This window comes from Eleginops maclovinus, chromosome 21 (genome assembly GCF_036324505.1).
Source record: "Eleginops maclovinus isolate JMC-PN-2008 ecotype Puerto Natales chromosome 21, JC_Emac_rtc_rv5, whole genome shotgun sequence".
In the NCBI taxonomy this organism is placed as follows: domain Eukaryota; kingdom Metazoa; phylum Chordata; class Actinopteri; order Perciformes; family Eleginopidae; genus Eleginops; species Eleginops maclovinus.
In genome coordinates, this window is record NC_086369.1 from 637,519 (window position 1) to 657,250 (window position 19,732).

At 44.9% G+C, this 19,732-nt stretch overlaps 3 protein-coding genes across 3 annotated transcripts; 1 reads left to right on the plus strand and 2 right to left on the minus strand.

Annotated features, from left to right (window-relative positions):
- The first annotated feature begins 377 nt into the window (after positions 1-377).
- On the plus strand, positions 378-3,749 carry si:ch73-174h16.4 (leucine-rich repeat-containing protein 14). The gene is made up of 3 exons (XM_063912212.1): positions 378-1,208; positions 1,498-2,271; positions 2,534-3,749. Exons 1-3 carry the CDS (start codon positions 946-948, stop codon positions 3,099-3,101), a joined length of 1,605 nt encoding a protein of 534 aa, XP_063768282.1. The 5' UTR covers positions 378-945; the 3' UTR covers positions 3,102-3,749.
- Positions 3,290-10,049, minus strand: wdr97 (WD repeat domain 97). Its single transcript, XM_063874023.1, has 20 exons — positions 9,951-10,049; positions 9,301-9,878; positions 9,001-9,122; positions 8,042-8,762; positions 7,785-7,933; positions 7,469-7,705; positions 7,294-7,384; positions 6,913-7,045; positions 6,752-6,813; positions 6,594-6,681; positions 6,360-6,515; positions 6,135-6,284; positions 5,861-5,971; positions 5,594-5,785; positions 5,136-5,330; positions 4,936-5,057; positions 4,630-4,789; positions 4,170-4,342; positions 4,025-4,089; positions 3,290-3,947 (listed from the first exon to the last, which is right to left on the minus strand). Exons 1-20 carry the CDS (start codon positions 10,047-10,049, stop codon positions 3,766-3,768), a joined length of 3,786 nt encoding a protein of 1,261 aa, XP_063730093.1. The 3' UTR covers positions 3,290-3,765.
- Positions 10,050-10,926: 877 nt separating this feature from the next.
- On the minus strand, positions 10,927-18,779 carry dync2i1 (dynein 2 intermediate chain 1). The gene is made up of 22 exons (XM_063912213.1): positions 18,650-18,779; positions 18,359-18,412; positions 16,901-17,414; positions 16,758-16,825; positions 16,358-16,585; positions 16,036-16,080; positions 15,630-15,846; positions 15,439-15,541; positions 15,223-15,352; positions 14,975-15,086; positions 14,286-14,374; positions 14,071-14,200; positions 13,730-13,902; positions 13,420-13,582; positions 13,244-13,342; positions 13,087-13,148; positions 12,597-12,648; positions 12,294-12,354; positions 11,967-12,066; positions 11,753-11,884; positions 11,443-11,666; positions 10,927-11,373 (listed from the first exon to the last, which is right to left on the minus strand). Exons 1-22 carry the CDS (start codon positions 18,662-18,664, stop codon positions 11,202-11,204), a joined length of 2,943 nt encoding a protein of 980 aa, XP_063768283.1. The 5' UTR covers positions 18,665-18,779; the 3' UTR covers positions 10,927-11,201.
- Between the last annotated feature and the right edge of the window lie 953 nt (positions 18,780-19,732).

Genomic DNA, 19,732 nt, shown 5'->3' on the forward strand with positions numbered 1-19,732 from the left:
TATAGAAATACAAACTTAAAGTCTTTGCAAAATCACTTAAATAATACACTTTTTCTCGTAATTTGACTTGTTTATGTTACTTGAATAGACCCTTACCACATTGTTAATGATTGTTTTGTAATTTGTATGTCTTGTAAGATGTATATTGTTGATTTTATCCGTACTGTGCACCGAAAATAAGTGCTCTAAATGTTATACATTGTAAATGACTCGTGAAAAATGTCTATAGTGGTGACGTCAGGCCTATACATGCTACGTCATTGGGTCAGAAAAATGTAAACAATCCGTTTTGCAAGCTAACGAGATGTTTCCACGTTTAATATTTCACCAGCGACAGGTTCCCATATTAGGTTATTTCTGTGGACACTCAGAATGGATATCACATGAAGTTATAAAGTCTTTTCTGGGAATGTTTACAAGACGAGAGTCACGTTTCCGCCATGAAGTTAATATTAGCTAGCTAGTTAGCCAGGAAGGGTGCCGACGGTTGAAGCAGGTTTTCATGAATGAGCGTAGTGGCCAAACGGTGGTACTACAACATTTATGACGTCATTGTGGGCCAACATTTTTTTTTAAATTGACGTACATTTGGAAAAAACACTTCCGAAAGTATTTCAATAAATCTATACTGCAGATAAGAACCCGTTACCTTTTCTTTCACTCATCTGGTGTGCCTTTTTCCCTCCTAATGCATTTAGCTGGAGATCGGAGTTGGGGGCTTAACGGAAAAGTCTACTGCGCATGCTCCGTGGGCCCAAATGTGGTACTTCCTGAATCTACAGTCACTTCATCTGTGCTTCACTGAGCAACTCTCATAGGAACAAACAGAGCTCCTCCTCCAACACTGTTTCCAGTTCTCTTTATACTCCATGGCTCTCTGACGGAAACAGCACTAGTGTTCCACTAAGCTCTCCTGTATAACAGCTCACCTGTCTCTGTGCAGAAATGGTTCTCTCTCTGCTGAGTCTTTGTGCCTCGGAGGTGGTGCGGGACCACAGCTCGTCCCCATGCTGGCTGAGTTTCGTCCCCATGGAGCTGTTCAGACCCCTGCTGGAGGCCTCTCTCTCCGGCTGCAGACCTCTGGCTGTCGGGGAGTTGGTGCAGCGGTGGCCTGAACGCACCCTGCGGGTCCGGAGGAAACCAGCCCCGAACAGACTCTGTATCCAGGCTCTGCTGCTGGCGGTGGTGAGGGGACTGCTGGACCCCAGGTAGGAAGAGCAGTGCTGGAAGAAGCACTATATTAGATAATGTTTACGTCTGTAATGTTTTCAGGTTTAAGTAGCACAATGTAAATACTCTAGTAATTATACCACTAATAATTGCTCGGGATTTGAGTACAATTTCACATGTATTTAGTTTGCATTGGTCACCTACAACATTGGCTGTAACACTTTATTATTGTTTTATTGTTAAGAAGAAGATCTGAGTACTTTTTCCACCTCTGAAGAGGAGTGTGGATCAGGATCTGAGTATAATTGTACACTCCTCTTTCCCCAGGTGTGCCCTGCAGATGCTGGATCTGTGTGGGCTGCAGGGAAACGAGGGGGGGACAGGGGACCCGATGGGAGGCTGGTCCCTCACTGTGGCCCTCTGCACCATGGTGGTCCAGGCCAGGAGTGGAGCCCAGAGAGCACAGAGGGAGAGGAAGAGGTGCTCAGATCTGGAGAGGGAACAGGACGTGAAGAGGGAGAGGGCGGGAAACCACACAGGGGATGAAGAAGTGGCGGGAAGTGACACATGTGGTGAAGAGGAGCTGATTCCCGGTGTGAGGAGGAGGATGGAGGTGGAGAGGAAGAGGGAACCTACAAGCACAGGATCAGGAAGTAAACAGGAAGTGAAAGACAGTGAAGTGTTGGTGCATGTGAGGGCAGATCTGTTTGTGAATGCCAGATCCTGGGAGCGAGTGCGCGGGGCTCTGACCACATCCGGACCCCTGAATCTGCAGTGCAGGTACCTGCGAGTGGAGGAGATCTCCGTGTCCAGTATCAAGACTCTGCTGGGTTTGCTCCCTCAGCAGGGGCTTCTGGGACTTGATGTCCGCTACAGTAACATTGGGGTGGCTGGTCTGGCGGAGCTTCTGCCTCTGCTGTCCAGCTTCCCTGCTCTGAGCTCTCTACGTCTGCATTACTGCAACCTGGATTTACGTAGAGAGCAGCCCGACCAGGGGGAGGCTTTAAAGGAATTATCTGAGGGTCTCAAACAGCTGCAGGAACTCAGGCGCCTCAGCCTCACCGCTCTTCGTCTGCCGGGACAACTCAGAGTGCTGCTCAGGTATTACATGATCCTCATCACTGTCCTTTAGCTTGAATCAAACAGTTCTCATTCTGGTATTTCTGCGTAGTGTTTATTAGAGGGGCCAATAGTGTTGATTCCTTAAGGAAATTCAGGTGTTATAGCAGCAACAGGGTAATAAACACAGATACATCAGAACACACACAGGGGTAATGTGTGGTGAAAGTCATATGTGCCTTACACCTCTGTAACGGATTCTTGAATTGAATAATAACGTGATATAAATGCTCTTGTGTGACAGCTCCCTGCCTCAGCCTCTGGAGATCCTGGAGCTGCCGTACCTGAGCCTGAGTCCTGCAGACCTGTCCTACTTGTCCTGCAGCCACCACACCCCCACGCTACAGCAGCTGGACCTCAGTGAGAACCGTCTGGATGAAGACACTCTGAGCTCTATCCGCCGCCTCCTCTCTCAGGCCTCCGGCAGCCTGCTGCACCTGTCTCTGAGTGGATGTGGACTCACTGATAACCTGCTGGGGCTCCTGCTGCCTTCGTTAGGCTGCTGCCGGGCCCTCAGGAGCCTAGCGTTGGCCCTGAACCCGCTCTCCATCGCCGGGCTCATGCAGCTGGTGAGGACGGCGGTGAGGATGCCTTCTCTGCGGCAGCTTCTGTACCCGAACCCTCTGGAGGATTACCAGCCGGGGCTGCCGGAGCTGCCCTCCAGCGCCCAGCTGTTAGACTGGCCCCTGGACGACGCTGCAGATATCAACTTCACCAGCAGCCAGATCAACAGAGCGCTGAAGGAGAGCGGGAGGTCGGACCTGCTGCTGACCTGCGACCTGCTGAACTACGATAAAGACTTGGTGGATTAAAGTACAGGAACAAAGAACACCTGACGATCTAACGATCACCGGGAGAACTTTTGATCTTTTCTTTATCAAGTGATGAAGACTTCTATTGGACTCCTTTGTTTACTTCCTGAACCAAGTGACATTACTACCGAACAATCGCGCTCCTATTGGCTAGCACTCCAACACATTGTATGCTAAGGGGCGGGACATCTGAGTGGTTGACCAATCACAACAGAATGCAGGACTTATGACAGAGTATTTTGACAATTTAGTGAGTATAAAATCTGAGTGTCTCTCCTCCCTCTGAACAGGACGCATGGAGGTGAGGTGCTTTAATGAAATGGTGCTCTACTACTCTAATAATTCTCCTTGTTGTATACATGAAATTGTCAGACACGCTATCATCAGGATGACATTTTTTACCCTCTTGTTATGACAAGTTATGTGCCTTAACAGCTGTTTCTATAAGGCATTAACTCATCAGTGTGTACACACACATCAACACCCTGTTTAATGTGTGTTTCATATGAATTGAATGTGTCTGCATTTAGGATTGTTTCGGAGTGATTCTTTTTGAGCTGTTTTTCCATTTTTGTCTTTTCTTGAACGTCTCCTTTATCCTACAGGAAAGCATTATACTGTTCCAAAATAAATCAGTCTTAAAGCTGATTCATGGGTCTTTTTATTATCTGTAGTACTCTACGTATGACTGCTGCGGGATGAAGTATCGGTGGTACGTCGCCTGCAGCCAGTCTTCCTCTGAAGACAGGTGGAAAGGGAGCAGAGTGACCCGGGGTAACGGGAACGAGACGAAGCTGGGGAAGTGTGTGAGGAAGGGACGGTGTCTCAGGGGAGGCAGAATTATACCTGAGGGGTGAGGAAATATTAGTGACCAGTGTTTGTTTGTGTACAGTTACCATTTTAAGATTGAATTGAAGTCTTACCTGGCGGCCTCCAGGTCCTGGCCATGCTGTGAGTCTCTCCCAGACGCAGGATTGGTTGAGAGCTGCTGCACAATTAAACGTAGCGTCAAAGTAAAACACCTTTAGCAATGGAGACCGTTATTAACCTTGTATGACCTTTACATACCAGTCATACAGGGGCATCAGAACTGTGTTTTTGGGACCATCAGGAGCCACACATCGGGCCTTCCTGTACTCCTCTCTCCGCACAGAGCAGAAGTAGTTCAGCATGTCCACCATGCTGACGGCCGATGGGTCCAACCTCCCTGAACTCCTGAGGTTCAGACACCTGGCATGTTCCTGGAGGTGTGGAGGAAGAGGGAATTACATGTACAGCTCCAGCAGTTAATCACCTCGAGCGGTTAGCCAGAACGGACACCATGCCCGTCAACAACACGCGTGCATTCCTGACTCAGCGGTCAGCGTAAAGGACAGCAGAGGTCCTCTCAGTTTCAAACACCTGCTCTGGGCTTTTGTCACGCTCACAAATACTCTGATCGATGGCCATACTGAATGTGAGAGAGGTTTCCCAGATGGATAAGATATTTTAGGAAGAGGGAGATTTCAGTACAACATGTTGGTGTTACTTTGTATTTGGACGTCCACTCCTGCAGCCAGGACGCGGCTCTGTCGTGGAGGCTGCTCCAGGTGTTAGACGGGTCCGATTTCCAGCTCTCCAGCTCCGGTAATAGCCACGTCTCAGGCTCAGTCACAGTTAACGCAGTCAGCTTGCTAAGCACTGTTTCTCTATTCACAGGAGAGAAAAAAATGACATTCATTCATTCAAACATGGATTACAGCCGCCTAGTTTTCAGTGGTTTCTACTTACTAGTTAATACACCCCGTTGCAGTGAAAGGAGGCTGATAAGTTAGCCCTTTATGTAAAGACTCACCTGAGACCCAGCTTTTTGAAAGCCAGCAGTGTTAGAAGCTCCCTCACAAACTCATAGCTGGCAGATCTGAGACGCAGCAGCAGATTCAACGTCTCCACCAGAGCGGCTCGAATCCCAGCCGACTGAAACACACAGGAAACACAATCATATCCTGTACTTTAATTACACCGTGGTTAACCTCTACTCAGGATGCATAGTACCAGGGGGGGTTTGATGAAGGTGTGCAGCAGGTGGAGGAGGCCCTGGTAAACCTGGTCTGAGTTCTGCAGGAGGCTCTGGCTGCGCAGCGCCTGCAGAGCGGAGAGGAGCTTCAGCCTGGAGGCAGAGCGGCATGAGAACAGATGCTCCAGCAGCTGCAGGGAGAAGCACTCTGGAGACAGATCGCTGGGGAGGCTCTGCACACACACGCACGCACGCAGCACGCACGCAAACACACACACACACACACACACACACACACACACACACACACACACACACACACACACACACACACACACACACACACACACACACACACACACACACACACACACACACACACACACACACACACACACACACACACACACACACACACACACACACACCCATTGATAAACAGGCCAGTAGTGTGTGTGCATGGATGGCGTAGATACAGATGCTCAGCGTAGGTTACCCTCTTCTCAGGATACAGCTCTTTAAACCAGGCTGCGTCTGCAAACTGTTTGAGGAACGTCGGCAGCACGGGGTTGGGTTCCCGTGGCGGGGGTTGTGATGGAGTCCTTGGAGGACGAAGAGGAGGAGGAGGACGAAGAGGAGGAAGAGGTTCTGGTTCAGGTTCCTCTTTTGGAGGAATGAGCTCTGGAGGCTACAGGGAGATATGATGTGACAGATGAGAGCTGCTGTGGTTTCTCTCTGTGGAATAAAGATAATATGCTCTCACCTTTTCATACGTCTTTACTCTGACTGGTTTCCGAGGTGTGACTCTGGCAACAAGTTTGAATTTTTTCAGGGTTTTTGGGGCCGGGATCGTTGCTGGAGCCTTTTTCTTCTGCTGTTTGAGAAACAGAACAACACATTCCTCTTTTTCTAATCAAAGAGGACATTCTGCTGATGTTGAGTTTATATTGTAGTCTGAAACCAGAGCCCACTAAAATGCAGAATATAGCCTCTTAACAACAAACTCTCTGTTTTTTAAAATAATTTTATAATCTTACCTTCCTTTTCACAGCTATCTGTACTATAGGTTCGGGGTGGACCTCCTCCTCCTTTGGGGCAAGAGGGCTTCGGGGTTTATTGTGATATGGATCAGGATCAAATGAGGCTATCTCAGGTTTAACTGGGTCAAACGTATCTCCTAAATCAACCTGAAAACACACAATTATCCTATTAATTTACTCCCCTGAATAAGCAGAATGTGCATAAAGCTCAAAGGGAGAAACCTTAATATTAAGAGGCAGCCCGTAGAGTATCTTCATGTAGTTTTCAAACGCCTGTTTACTGGTCTCCTTCGTCCTGCGAGGCTTCGGCTTCCGGCTTTCCACTGAGCCTTGGAGGAGCGCTGCGAGGTCCATGCTCAGAATCACTGAGCTCACACACTGCTAAACAGATGGAGAAGATATTTGAACACAGTCTGCAGAATGCAATGGCAAGCAGGTCTTCCAGTTCACACACACCTTCTGTTCCCACATGTCATCTGTCAGGAATATGTTCCTGGTGATTATTTGCAACTCTTCTTCCTCATCTTTAGCCGGGCTTTTATTCCTGTTCACACCACAGTTGCTATGAGGACTGGTTTTGTTTTATTTGAATATCTTGTGTGAATAAATCTTACTTTTTTTGCATCTTGAGCACAGGTGTGTCAGGCTGGGGCTTGGCACAGTTAATGTGCAGGAGCTGTGGGAATACAACAGGATTACATGGGTTTATATTTCGCAGTTTGGGTTAAAAATGACCCTGCAAATCCCTCAGACAGGCTGGAAACTGCCCGGTTACCATCTGTTGATAATCATGAGGCAGGAACTTTGTGCAGTCCATCCTGTACAGATCCCCTCTGATGCTGAGGAACACCTCCCCTCCAAATCCAGCGTAACACACACACTCAGGCACTGCGTTCAGCTGCAGGGTCCTGAACACACACACACACACACACACACACACACACACACACACACACACACACACACACACACACACACACACACACACACACACACACACACACACACACACACACACACACACACACACACACACACACACACACACACACACACACCAGAATTACTGAATGATCTTTACATCTGTAATACAATAGTGATGCTAAGTCATTAGGGACTCATTCCTGCACCACTCAATTGATCTGGCAGCTCCTACCTGATGAGCTGGTTCTCCTCATTCCAGACACACACTGTCCCGTCTGCACCGCTGGAGACAAACACCTCCAGATCCGGGCACACGCACAACCCTGCAAAGGAAAACACTCCGTCACACACACACACACACACACAAAGCATCCTTCAGTAACAAACAAACAAACTGTTATAATGACCTGTGAATGAGTCTGAATGTCCTTCACTGGGTTGGTGATGCACCTGGCTGAGGTCCAGGAGGTTAAAGTGTCTCAGGGTGTAGGCTCCAGTATCAGGGTCCTGACAGGTGAGGGGCAGCAGGGGCCCCAGAGCAGACATGTGGAGCTGAGGCTGATCACAGTGCAGACTCAGCTGCTGTATCAGACTCTCCTGCAGGTAAGGGTTCACTCTCCACACCACCACCGTCCGGTCCTCACCTTAGAGAGGGGGTATTATCCTGAAAATGTAGAACTTTTGTAGAGCACACAAAGTCAATAATGTTGTTTTGGACAGTACCTGCTGTGAGGAGTAGTCCGCTTTCAGGAAGTGCCAGCATTGCATTGACTCTCCGTCCGTTATGTGCCGGCGTCCTTTGTAACACCTTCCCGTTATCAAGACTCAGGACACTCACACAGCCTCCACTCTGGCCGAGGACGATCAGAAACCTGTTGGGTACAGTCAGCTGAAGTTAGGATGCTTTACCTGATAGTATATTACCATAACAGATATTTAAAGAAGCCCTATTCTGCTATTCTTTCAGATAAAATGCTCACTTGTTCTTGTCATCATCTAGCTCTGCATTCCTCTTGTGTGTGCTTCCTCTTCCCTGCTGCAAACTCCTCCACTTCTCCACAGATTGTTGTGTTTCGGACACACAGCTGTACAGGACCAGGCATTGGGCCGGGCCAGGGGGGGGCAGAGTCTGAGCGTCATTCTCAGTCACATGGTCTCTACGCTGCCAAGCCCCCTGCCCTCTCCCGTTCCACTCTTGCATCACAGTGATGGGGTTAGTGAGCGTACTGGCCTGGAGCAGTGCACCTGTGTGGCTCAGAGCCATCACGATCTCTCTCTGCAGACAGTAATCTGCACACAGGATCCTCTGATGAGCTCTGAAGGAAGTCAGCACTGATCCTGTTCCGGCAGCCACCAGCATGATGTCACTTTCACCGCTCAAACACAGGACACGTTTGGGGTAAGGAGCTGGAAATGGAGTCACTAAGATCTGTCTTAGAGGGGCTCCTTCTTCCCCTCTGATTTTACAGTGCAGGCTGTACAGGGATCTAATGGTCCAAACATCCACTCCCTGCTGAGAGAAGGAGAAGAAGGCATCTCCCTTTGTATTTCCTCCTACACATAACAGAGGGTTTTCCTGCTCGGTGTGAACAACCTCCACCACATCCCCGTCTGTAAGGCTCCAGCACCGGATCGTACAGTCAGCAGAGGCCGACAGCAACATGCTGATCCCCGGGCAGAAGAACAGAGAGCTCACCACACCTGTGCACAAATAAAACACCCTGTTTATTAAAGGCATACAGACATTAACCTCTGCCTGCAGTTCTTGTCTCCTTCAGCTTTGTAACCTTTAATTTGCAACTTGTACACTACTATAAATATTGGACCTTACCCTAACCCAACTGCAGCAAAATAGCTTCCTCCTCACTACGGGACCCCCATGATGAGCCAATAAATGAGGCCAATGAGGCAAGAAGATAATAAATTGTTAAGACTTTACCATTATGTCCAACAAAGGCCATACGAAGGTCCCAGTCTGGACCCCACACTCTGATGGAGAGCTCCATTGATGCAGTGATCAGACAGTCCAGCTGGGAGCAGAACACCATGGCAGTGATGTCTCTGTGAAACACAACATGTGGTAGAGCCCCCACACACACACACTGTAACACTCCTGATGTGCTATAACATTTTTGTTATGAATACCATGTGCCTACTTTGTTACATTTTTAATATGCAAGTCTTTTCTTTTTACTTGCTAAAGAAAAAATCATTTGATCTGATAGACAAACACACACACCGTGAGCACAGATCCCTCTTGTGCTGCAGTACCTTCCCAACGTCGAGATCGATCACTGTCACGACTACCCCGCTCACCACAAAGGCTCTGTGGGGCCGGTCAGACCGCGGCGGGGCCAACGCCATGTGAGTGAATGTTCTGTTCTGCAGCTCCTCCGTGATCTTCAGCTTACACCTCATGAGCATCACGGACCACACACACACATTCCCCTCGCCGGCAGTCACCAGCTCTGAGGAGTGATCTGCAGCCTCACACACACTTATGTCCAGGGCATCGTTTGCAGCCTCCACTGGTTGTAGATCCTCATCCAGGAGTGTGAAGACTGGCCCCGGGCCCCAGCCCACCAAACAGCCAAGGGTCTTTGAGGCTGTCAGGCCCAGGAAAGGGAAGTATTGTGAGGAGGTATGTGTGTGGCCGTCGGCTCCGTAGAGGCTGGCTGTGTTGTCTGAGTGGAGGCTGATGAAGGCAGCATCAGCTTCAGAGAACAGCAGGAAACGCACCGGGCTGTCGCAGGGGAAATGATGCAGGCGATGGAGACCATGAGTGAACACACACTGCCGACTCTTAGAGGGTTTCACCTGGAGACAGACACAGAGAACGCATATATAAGGTGTCTGAAAGTCAGTATGCATCATGGAGACATGGTCTACCTTGCTCGTATGTTGCGTCCTTTCATTCGGTGTCCTGTTCTCTTGGGACATCAGGGTGGGATGGGGGACCAGGACTGTTGTTGTTCTCGTCTCCTCCATCACTTTCTAACAGATCTCCTGCAAACATTGATTCTGGGAACATCTACAACAAAAACCTCTGGTGTTTAGATGGCAGTGCACTCTAAAGAATCTTAAAAAGATTGATATTTTATATCAATAACTTTGGATTTTCAGTTAACGTGGATATCTTATGTAAACTGGTTAAGCTATTCTATTACAAAAAAATATCAGATATTGTTTGGAAATTTGGGTGAAATAAATGCTATTTACAGGCAGAAATGTTAGATACACGACTTAAAAAGTGGGATATTAAATAATGATCATAAGACACCCAAACAACAACCAATAAAAACATCCCGCATCTTAGCTACTGTGAAGCTAAAGGCTATTGTTTGGCTTCAGTTTAAAAGGTGGACAAACGTTAACGTTGTTTACCGTTCAGCAAATAGCATACAGTCTGTGATCTTAACAGTTTTAAGTTACCTAAGGTAAAAGAAAGCATGAACAATGTTAGCATACCTGCTTTGAGAAAAGTTCCGTTTTCTAGGCTCCAGGGGCTACCTCTCTGTTGCTAGGCGACGGGTTGCTAAGCTACCTCCATGGCAACAGGTCTCAAAACTCCGGCGGCAAAAATATGAGCAATTTCTAATGTATATTTGTTTTAATAAACTGATAAATAACAGTATTTATAAGTATATAAGTACATATGATTAACCATAGGGCTATTCTTTTTAGGACTTTATTTTACTGATGATTTTCTGCATTATATAGGCCTACCAAAATCCAGTGGAAAAATTGGCTTTTTGTAGAGCTAATGTGATGCTAACCGGGTTAGCATAGATTATCCGCATTTAAATTGTTGTCATTTTCAAAACACACTTTCCACAAGAACACATCAGAATTAAAAACCACAAACTACAGACAGCATCAGTTTAATGTATCAAAAAGTAAAGTTGTTAATCCATACAAATATTTTATATTCACATCTAACAGTATAAATATTTAAACCAACATTTATTAAAGGTTTCACATAATGGAAGATAATTAATGATATTGTGGGTCGTTTAAATGATCTTTGGTATTTAGCTACCTTCTTATAATCACTATGTGAAATTATTTTGCAAGAAATTGAACAAAAACAGATTTATAAATTGATCTTTATGCATGTCCAGAGTTTTAAAAACAGTAGCTTCAAAAGGCTTCAGTGACCAAACTGTCCAGCTTCTCCTCCTCTTCAGTACCGGACACAGTCAAAGTTCTCGTGAAATACTGCATCTCTATCTTTCCTGACTTGTGAGCCACAGCTACTCCTGAGTATGTGTTTTGTTGTCCTGAGTCTCCGAACACAGTCATGGCCGTCACACTGAGAGTAGAAAACATATATCAGTAAGACATCACTCAGGAAAATCCTCCCTCTTCCTGAAGATGTTACCTGTCAGAGTCCAGCCTCTCCGTCACCATGGGCTGGGTGTCATTTCTCAGCAGGTCCCAGATGTGGAGGTTAGACGCTCCGTCCAGAACGCAGAACACTGAGGGTCTGGTTTGGTTCCACTGCAGTGAAACCACCGGTTCTCCAGCGGTACTGTTCCTCCACTCTGACACAGGCTGCTCCTGATTCACCGCATGAAGCCGGATGCTGCCGTCCCCACAACCCACCTGGGAGAGAAATACTGCATTTATACTGGGGGAAATTAAAGTCAATTAACCATATTTCCTTTCATTTCAGGGAGGTGCATTCTCACCAAGAACAAGTGTTTCCTGAAGGGAGAGAAGTGGATCGAGGTGACGTCAACAGGTCGCACTCCGGCCTCCTGAAACCTGTAAAACCTCGGAGAAGCCTTCAGACCGTGACTGGTTTCATGGTTAACCAGACCCTAGAGATAAAGGGTATCAATCCCACATCACTAAATGACCCAAAAGAGCATTTGGTTGGATATTCTCCAAGACTCTGCTTACCATGTTGGTGCCGATAAAGAAATGGTTGGAGTCTGTTGGGAGGAATTTAAAATTAAGAGTTTGTAGCGTTGCTGTTTTCGCTGCATCTCGTGGCGACACCCTAAGAGGAGGGAAAATGCCAAAAAGAGAGGTCAAAGGTTACCACATGCTGGGCCAAAAACAAACCGCCGCAGCGTACAGTGGAACATGACACTCCATCACAGATATGTGTCCATCAGATGTTGTGGTGACAAAAACACGGCAGAGCAGCTGTTTTCCGCTGGGAGGCGCTGACAGGTTATTTTGAGACGTGATGGATGATCATCCCGGGCTGTTTATCAATCTCACCTCTCAGTGGTGAGCAGGACGGAGCTGTGGAGTAACTTCACTTTACCGCCTGGCCTCAGACCTGCAGCAGACAGAGAGAGAGATGAAGCTGCTGCAACATGTTGGAGAAAGATGGCCCAAATCCAAACCGACCCATACATCCTAGTTAGGACAGTTCTTGTTTTTGCTGGAGAGAGGAGTTAGTACCAAAGCTTGCAACACCACCTTAAAGACATGTTTGTAGGGGTCTGTTTCGAATTGGTCCAAAGAGTCTCTTCCAGGAAAAGTGGAGGTGTGGGAGGCTTTAAAACATGACCTGCTTACCTAGATCTGTTGGAGAGCCGGCCTCGTTGGCTTTAGGGAGCTCCAGCACCACCTACAGGACACAGAGGGGAGCACATGCCATCACATCAGGGCATTAAAAACATTAAAATATCTGGGTATGAATTAAATGTTAATATGTGATTAAATAATAATAATTCTGCTGCTGGAAATACATTTCCCAGGTGTTTGGGTAGATGTTAACATTGAGGATAATGTTACTGTAAATCTATTTAGCTAGGAGCTTTTTTGGGGGCCTGTATTTGATTACATTTCCACAAATGAGCACTATTAATAGTAGGTCGAATTACCTATCAGCTGTTTCTGTTTGCCTCTTACAAGTGGGTGTACAGAACTACTAATGTATGTCTGTTAATTCTGCAGAATTTTTCTTTTTAGTATCTGAACCTCTTGTCCCCTCCTTTAAATTGTCCCACAGTTTAAAAACCTCTGGTGTAATGAACATATTTGTGAAATTTGTTGTCCAACTCACCCAGAAGTTTAAAACCCCGACTTCATCCAGAGAGGCGAGCTGGAACGACAGTCCTGACGACTCTAGATCATGACACAGAATCACTGTGAAACACCTTTATAAACTGATACACAACATCTTAAATGAGTGTGTTATTAAACCTGAATTATTGACATACCTTCCTCAGATGCCAGCAGGGGAATGTCTGAGGAAGTGGAAGGGACAACTTCTACAGACGTCACGGAGGAGAAATGTCCCGAGCCGGACATCAATGCGTCTGTGTGGACACGAGAGAAGATATCATCAAACACTGAATCTAACAAGATTGTTTGGAGTGTGTGTGTGAGACAATACCAGTGGAGAAGGTGGGCTGTCTGAAGGTCCACTCCCCCTCCCCGATCTTCAGGCTGTAGTGATCCTCAGTGTTCTCCCTCAGGTCCCACAGCAGCACAGAGCCCACGGAGGTTCCTGCAAACACCAGGACGGCTTTCCCAGGACTGAAGCAGCAGCACTGCACCTGCAGCAGAGAGCAGACTACTGTCAGAGTGTGTGTGTGTGTGTGTGTGTGTGTGTGTGTGTGTGTCTTTGTGTGGTTAGTTTTAAGCGGTAGACGAAGCTTAGATGGATTGCATAAAATTCTGAATTCAAACCAAACAGTATGGACCTCAGATTCGTAGATGAGGACCCTCTGAGGCGTGGACGGCTCCCAGATGTTCCAGATGCAGATGATGGTGCAGCTATCCAGTCTCACGGCGCTGGGTGTTTCTGTTGGGCGATGCACGGACATCATGGTGTGTCTCTGCACCGGAGAGAAGCGGAGCAGGCTGATGCTGCGACCTGCCAATGACAAGCAAATCATGGTTCAATGAGTGGGAAAAACTGCCTGAAAACAGCTGCATTAATACAGGAAAAAGTAAACATTAAAGGGGTTAAAGAGGTAGCATAACAACAACAACAACAACAATACTTCACCTGTGCAATAATAATTATTATTATTATGTGTACCGTAGAGAAAAGGCAGCTTGGTGTTGAGCAGTAGACTCCCGTCACTGAAAGACATTGTGTCTGCCGGAGACTTCAGCTTCTTCAGGGACGTCCTGTCAGCTCGATGCTCCTCCAGCAGCACCACCATCACCTGGACCAGACAAAAAGACGACAGACATTTAGTTTAGGTTTCATTTCTACACAGGAAGTCTTTTTTAAAGTGTTTATAAAGATACCTGAGAGGCCGAGCGCAGAAACGCTGTGAGACGCTGAGAGTCGAAACTCATTTCACTTTTGTCCTGAGCTTCTCTGGAGAGGTTTGGATCTGAAGAAACAAAGAATAGTTGACATGTAAACACTTTGTTTGTTAGAGATTTGTTTTGTTTTGGTAAATTAGAGCATGCATTAAAAGAAGGAAGACTAATGTTCACTGTAAGAGACAAGTGAAAAACAAAAGCCATGCAGAAAGGAAAAATTAACACACACAAGAAATATGATTAAAGAAATAGAAATAGTAAATAAATGATAACTAAAAAGATAACAATATTACAACATAAATAAGACTAAATAAGAATAAGAACTGTAATAAAAATAAATACAATAATAACAACAATCATTTCAAATAATAATAATACAAAATGACAAAGAACTTAAATCAGCTTGTGCAAAATTGTGTGAATAATAAACAATAAAAAGGCGAAACAGCAGCAGGAATTATGGGGGAATTTATCCTATTAACAAACTGTACAAAGAGACTCCATGTTTTCCCAAATGCATACGAAGAGCCGGGCATGAAAATCTGATCTCTGCATTTAAAGAGGTCCTAGTTTCGGTTGGTTAATTATTGCTGATGTAGTTTCAATATCTCCCAATAGGATGCATGTGGATGAGATTTGCAGGAGCATTATAGGTTTGTATTTCTTACCCCCACAAGGTCCACTGTGCTCTGGAGGATGCTGCGTCCACTTCTCACACACGTCTGTCTCCTCTGTCTGGATGTCTCTGTCCACGTTGTCCTCATTGCACTGAACGTAAGCCTGGGGAGGGAAAGAACATTCAGACATGGACTATAGAAAGTTATTCTGCAGGGGATACTTTGCTTTCCTCTATTATAGACTGGTTTCCATCTCTGTTTCTTATTATCGCTGAGATGCAGAGAGATTAGATCCTGACCTGCTTTGTGTTTTCTGTCCCAAAGGTTCTGATGTACATGTCGTACTCGTTCACAGGAGGCAGTTCCAACAGGGACGCAGTTGTAGAGAAATCCAGATCAATGAGGCGGAGAAGCTCGGTGCTGCGCTTCCTGTTGATACGAGAAATGCACATTGAAGACCACATGGAGAAGAAGATTACAAGCCCCCCATGAGTCAGAGTGGAAAGTGAACTTACTTCTGTTTCGAGGCTACTTTCTTGCTGACTTCGCGCTGCTTCGCCGCCACAAAGTCGATAAACTTGCCGCGCTGTGAGTCTACGCTCTGCGCCTTCTCTGATCCTGTAGAAGCAGCAGTGAAGATGCATCATGTGAGGGATGATGTGCAGTCCATTGTGTGTCATGGATGAAAAACAAATAAGGTAGAAACCTCTGGACCATCTGGGCCTCTCCTCCTCCTCGGTGCTGCTGATCTCTCTGGACTGAACCCTCTGGTTCTCCTCATCCATGGCTCTCTGGATCGCCTCGATTTCTTTCCTCCTTTGTGCCGTCACTTCCTCATTCTCTTCTAAAACCTCTGAAGGCTCCTTCTCGTTCTCTCCTTCTTCTGGGCTCTCATCCATCTCCTCAAAATCCTCTTCATAATCCTTCAAGCCGAGAAGTATTGTCATTTATAGCCCAAAAAAAAGAGCACAAACTTTGCAATAATGTGTGTGAATACTCACCAGTTTCTGAATGATTACAGCATGCAAAAATAACACAGAAACACTTAGATGGGGAACTAAAAAACAACCAAAATCTGTGCTACAGGACTCAGCCTGAGCATGTTTTATTACCTCAAAGTCGTCTTCATAGTCAGCCAAATCTTCATCCTTTGCAGCCTGCAGACGTGAGTTACATGCATAAAGTAGAACCTATCTTAGATACTTCAATACAACATTTCCTAGGGGTGATGCAGCATGCAGTACAGGTGGTATACGTCCAAACAGCAAACAAAAACACCAATGCTTGCAAACTGAATAAAAAAGCACAGGTTCTGCTGCGTCTCTAAGGTCCTGTACCGTTACTACATCCTGATACAAGGAGGGAAAAGAGAGTTAGGGAGACATAAAGATAACATAAATTGATCTACAGGTGAGAGTAAACAGGCTCACACACCTCACTTTTAGTGTCGTGACTTTTGTCCGACTCTTTCTCAGACCTCCTGGAGCCAGTCCGGTCTCTTTGGTGATTTTTCTCCGGTTCTTCCTCCTCTCTGTGCTTCCTCTCTTTTTTTTTATCCCGTTCTGTTTGCTCTCTGTCAGCACCATGACGCCTGACCTTCTCCACTGACCCCTTCACCTCTCGATGTTCCCTGGATCTGCTGTCATGCTTTTGCTTTTCATCCTAGGAGGAAAGCCACAAATCCACAACATGACACAAGTATTTCCAAGGATGTCTTTTTAGCCTTTGCAGTCCATTTACATGTACAAAAACAGCTATAGAATAGGGCCTCTTAATTTTTTTTTTGGTACATGCCAAATAGCTATGAACGATCAGTTTTCCTGCAGATACTGACATGGTTTCCTCTCTCTTTGTGTCTCCTCTCTTTCTCCTCTTTACGTCTCTTCTGTTCCTCTTTGTTCTCTGTAATCAGAAAGTGATATGTTAATAATAACCCTCTAATTCAAGATAAATCTGTTCAAATGGATGCAACCTTACCTCCTTCCTCCTTCACTTCCACATGCTTCCTCTCTCGTCTCTCTCGTTCGTTCTTCTTGTCTTCATCTTTGTCTCTCTCTCGATGTTTCTCTCTTTTCTCTCGGCCCTGCTTCTCCCTCCGTTCTGTTTTTCCTTCTCCACCTTCCTCATTTCTCCGTCTCTCCTTCTCTTTCCTGTGCTCTCGTTCTTCTCGTCGTCTTTCCTTGTCTCTGTCTTCCCTCCTTCTGTCCCTGTCCTCCTTATCTCTGTGTCTTTCCTTATCATCATCGTACCTCTTTCTTGTCTCTTCATGTCTATCTCTTTCCTTGTCAGCTCTTCTATCCCGGGATCCCTCTTTCCGTCGATCTGCATATTTGTCTATTTCCTCTCTATCTCGCCTCTCCCTCGGCTTGTCTTTCTCTTGTCTGGAGTCCTTCCCTGGGTCTCTGCGAGGTCTTTCTTCAGATTCCCCTCCACAGTGCTTTCTCTCATTGTCATCTCGTCTCCTGACATTGTCATCCATGTGTCCTCCCTCCTAGAAAAAACAAAAAATAAATAATCCTATACTACAACCTTTGAAATTTCAAAAGATCCAGGCCCATAATGCTAAACATGCTCCTGTTATGTTAGATATGCTTATCCTTAGACAAAATGTAAATACAGTCGTACAGAAAGGTTTCGAAATGTGATTTAAAATATCAAACAGCCTCTCCTAAAATGGCATTTTTCTCTCGACCATCTTGTCAAATAAACATTTAAAACAAGCTTTTTATTTACTTTTAATGCTATTTTTGAGTTAATATATGTCTTTAGTAATGGTTAACGCATTTATTTATAACAAAAACATGTTTTAAATTACAACTGAAGGTGTGACCCTGTAAGGGAAACCTTTAAAGCCTGGGAGAGGAAGTGAAACACCTGTAGGTCACATGACACACAGGAAATTATATCATCAAGCCATGTGCTACAGCCAGACCAAAGATAAGTCCTCTCGTCATATTTTACAATCTTAAACAAGTGTGGTGCCCTGACCAACACAACCTTGTTACTCATGTAATCAGAATAAGACAGATTTATATTTCTTTAGTTATTTATGTAAGTCTGTCGCAGCCTCAAAGGTAGCATTACATTCTGCAGCGAGCATTACTTCAACAGGTAAACATTAGCATTGATTTTGAACTCTGCTAGAGTCATTACAGTAACAGGGTTGCATTTCCTGTAGTATAACGTCTTATCTTTAGTAAATGTTCATTTACAATATCACATAATCTATATGGTTTAAATGTATAACTGTACTTCCAGATTCTGCAAAGTTTTCAATTCAATTCTAAGGAGCTTTATTGGCAGGACCAAGGTAACAAATAAAAAGAACACCAAACACACATGTTAACGATCATGCAGCACAACTGCAACACCTCAAACATACATGCCAACAATAACATGTAATTATAAATGTAAGTAAAGCTTTCCATAACTCACCCTGATGTGTTTTCTCAGGTCAGCTGGTGTCCATGTGTCTTCCTTGGTTATTTTCTAATAAAACAATAGATATTAATATCTAGATGCCAGACTCAACATTAACTGGAAGACATTAACCTATTTTAATGACACTTTGGTGTAAAACCCCCATATTAATCCATTCATTTCCACAAAAAAACTAACATTTCTTCTTCATAACAATCATTTACCAGAACTTACACGACCTTTTACTGAGCAGAAACATGACCTATAAAAGCCTGTATGAGCTAAAGTGACAGCTAAAGCACTTACCTTGTCACTGCTCATGTTTTCATGTGTTTATTTATAGTTTAAAATTATTTTAAACGCTGAAAGGCAACTCATATGTTTGTAACGACGCCGCCATGATCGTACATCTGTTGTGCGCAGGCGCAGTTTGTCGAAACCAAGGAGCTCGCGTCATTTTTGCATGACAACAGAATTATTAATCGAGGGCAGAGCGATCGCGGGAATCAACAGCAGTTTCCATGCCAACGGTGGATGAATATGGAAGTGCTGCTTTAAGTCTATATGATATAAAATGTGTATTTCTTAACAAACTGCATTAAAATGTCGTTGTTCAACCATTATATTGCTATTGATTACCGTTTGAGTTTATTTAAAAATCTGCTTCATGTAAAAGTCTGGCTGTTAATCGATTTCTCTGTGCTTGACATTACAAACCCTTTCCTATTTTAGCCATGGATGTAATAATCTTAACCGTTGGAATTCAAAAGTTAGCTGGCTAATTGGCTCCAAAAAGGATAACGCTTTTTCTGAAAAACAGACGATTTAAATGCTTTAATTCTTATTTGACAAACCTACTTTACATGGATGTGTAAAGATGTAGAGGAGCAACCCGTCGCCGAGCATCAGAGACGAACTTTTCCCACATGCTAAATTTTCATTGTTTTTTAGCTTAAATTGCTACCTAATCGACTAAAAATAATACATCCAGACTGTGTTTACCCCAAATGGTCACCAGATGACAGTGTTTCCTCTTTATCCGGGCTTTTGGAGACGCTGTGAGTTGACGATTATGTTTTGAAACCATGTTTTTATTCCACTTTTTAACTAGTTTATCTAACATTTCTGCTGTAAATGGTCTTGTTCTTATATTGTATGTACAATTCATGTTCCAGACGACAACGTTCACATCAGGGGTAGACATATCAAGTAATACAAATAACATCAACTAAATAAAGAACAAATTCAAAATACTGTTTCATATTTCAGATTAAATACAATTAGTTTTGATTACCTTTTTATTCTGAATGATTTGAATAGTTCTACTATATAACTTTACTTCTAGTCTTATCCACATAATATTACATAAATAGCATTTATTTCCCAACA

Coding starts and splice junctions, on each gene's coding strand:
- wdr97 (XM_063874023.1), bottom strand. CDS start 10,049: ATGGAGGAGACGAGAACAACAACAGTCCTGGTCCCCCATCCCACCCTG. Junction 9,879..9,950: donor GGACGCAACATACGAGCAAG/GTAGACCATGTC, acceptor GTCTGTCTCCAG/GTGAAACCCTCTAAGAGTCG. Junction 7,706..7,784: donor CGGACTACTCCTCACAGCAG/GTACTGTCCAAA, acceptor CCCCTCTCTAAG/GTGAGGACCGGACGGTGGTG.
- dync2i1 (XM_063912213.1), bottom strand. Junction 11,885..11,966: donor TCTTTATCGGCACCAACATG/GTAAGCAGAGTC, acceptor CTTTATCTCTAG/GGTCTGGTTAACCATGAAAC. Junction 11,667..11,752: donor TCAGGAAACACTTGTTCTTG/GTGAGAATGCAC, acceptor TTTCTCTCCCAG/GTGGGTTGTGGGGACGGCAG.
- si:ch73-174h16.4 (XM_063912212.1), top strand. CDS start 946: ATGGTTCTCTCTCTGCTGAGTCTTTGTGCCTCGGAGGTGGTGCGGGAC. Junction 1,209..1,497: donor AGGGGACTGCTGGACCCCAG/GTAGGAAGAGCA, acceptor CTCTTTCCCCAG/GTGTGCCCTGCAGATGCTGG. Junction 2,272..2,533: donor CAACTCAGAGTGCTGCTCAG/GTATTACATGAT, acceptor CTTGTGTGACAG/CTCCCTGCCTCAGCCTCTGG.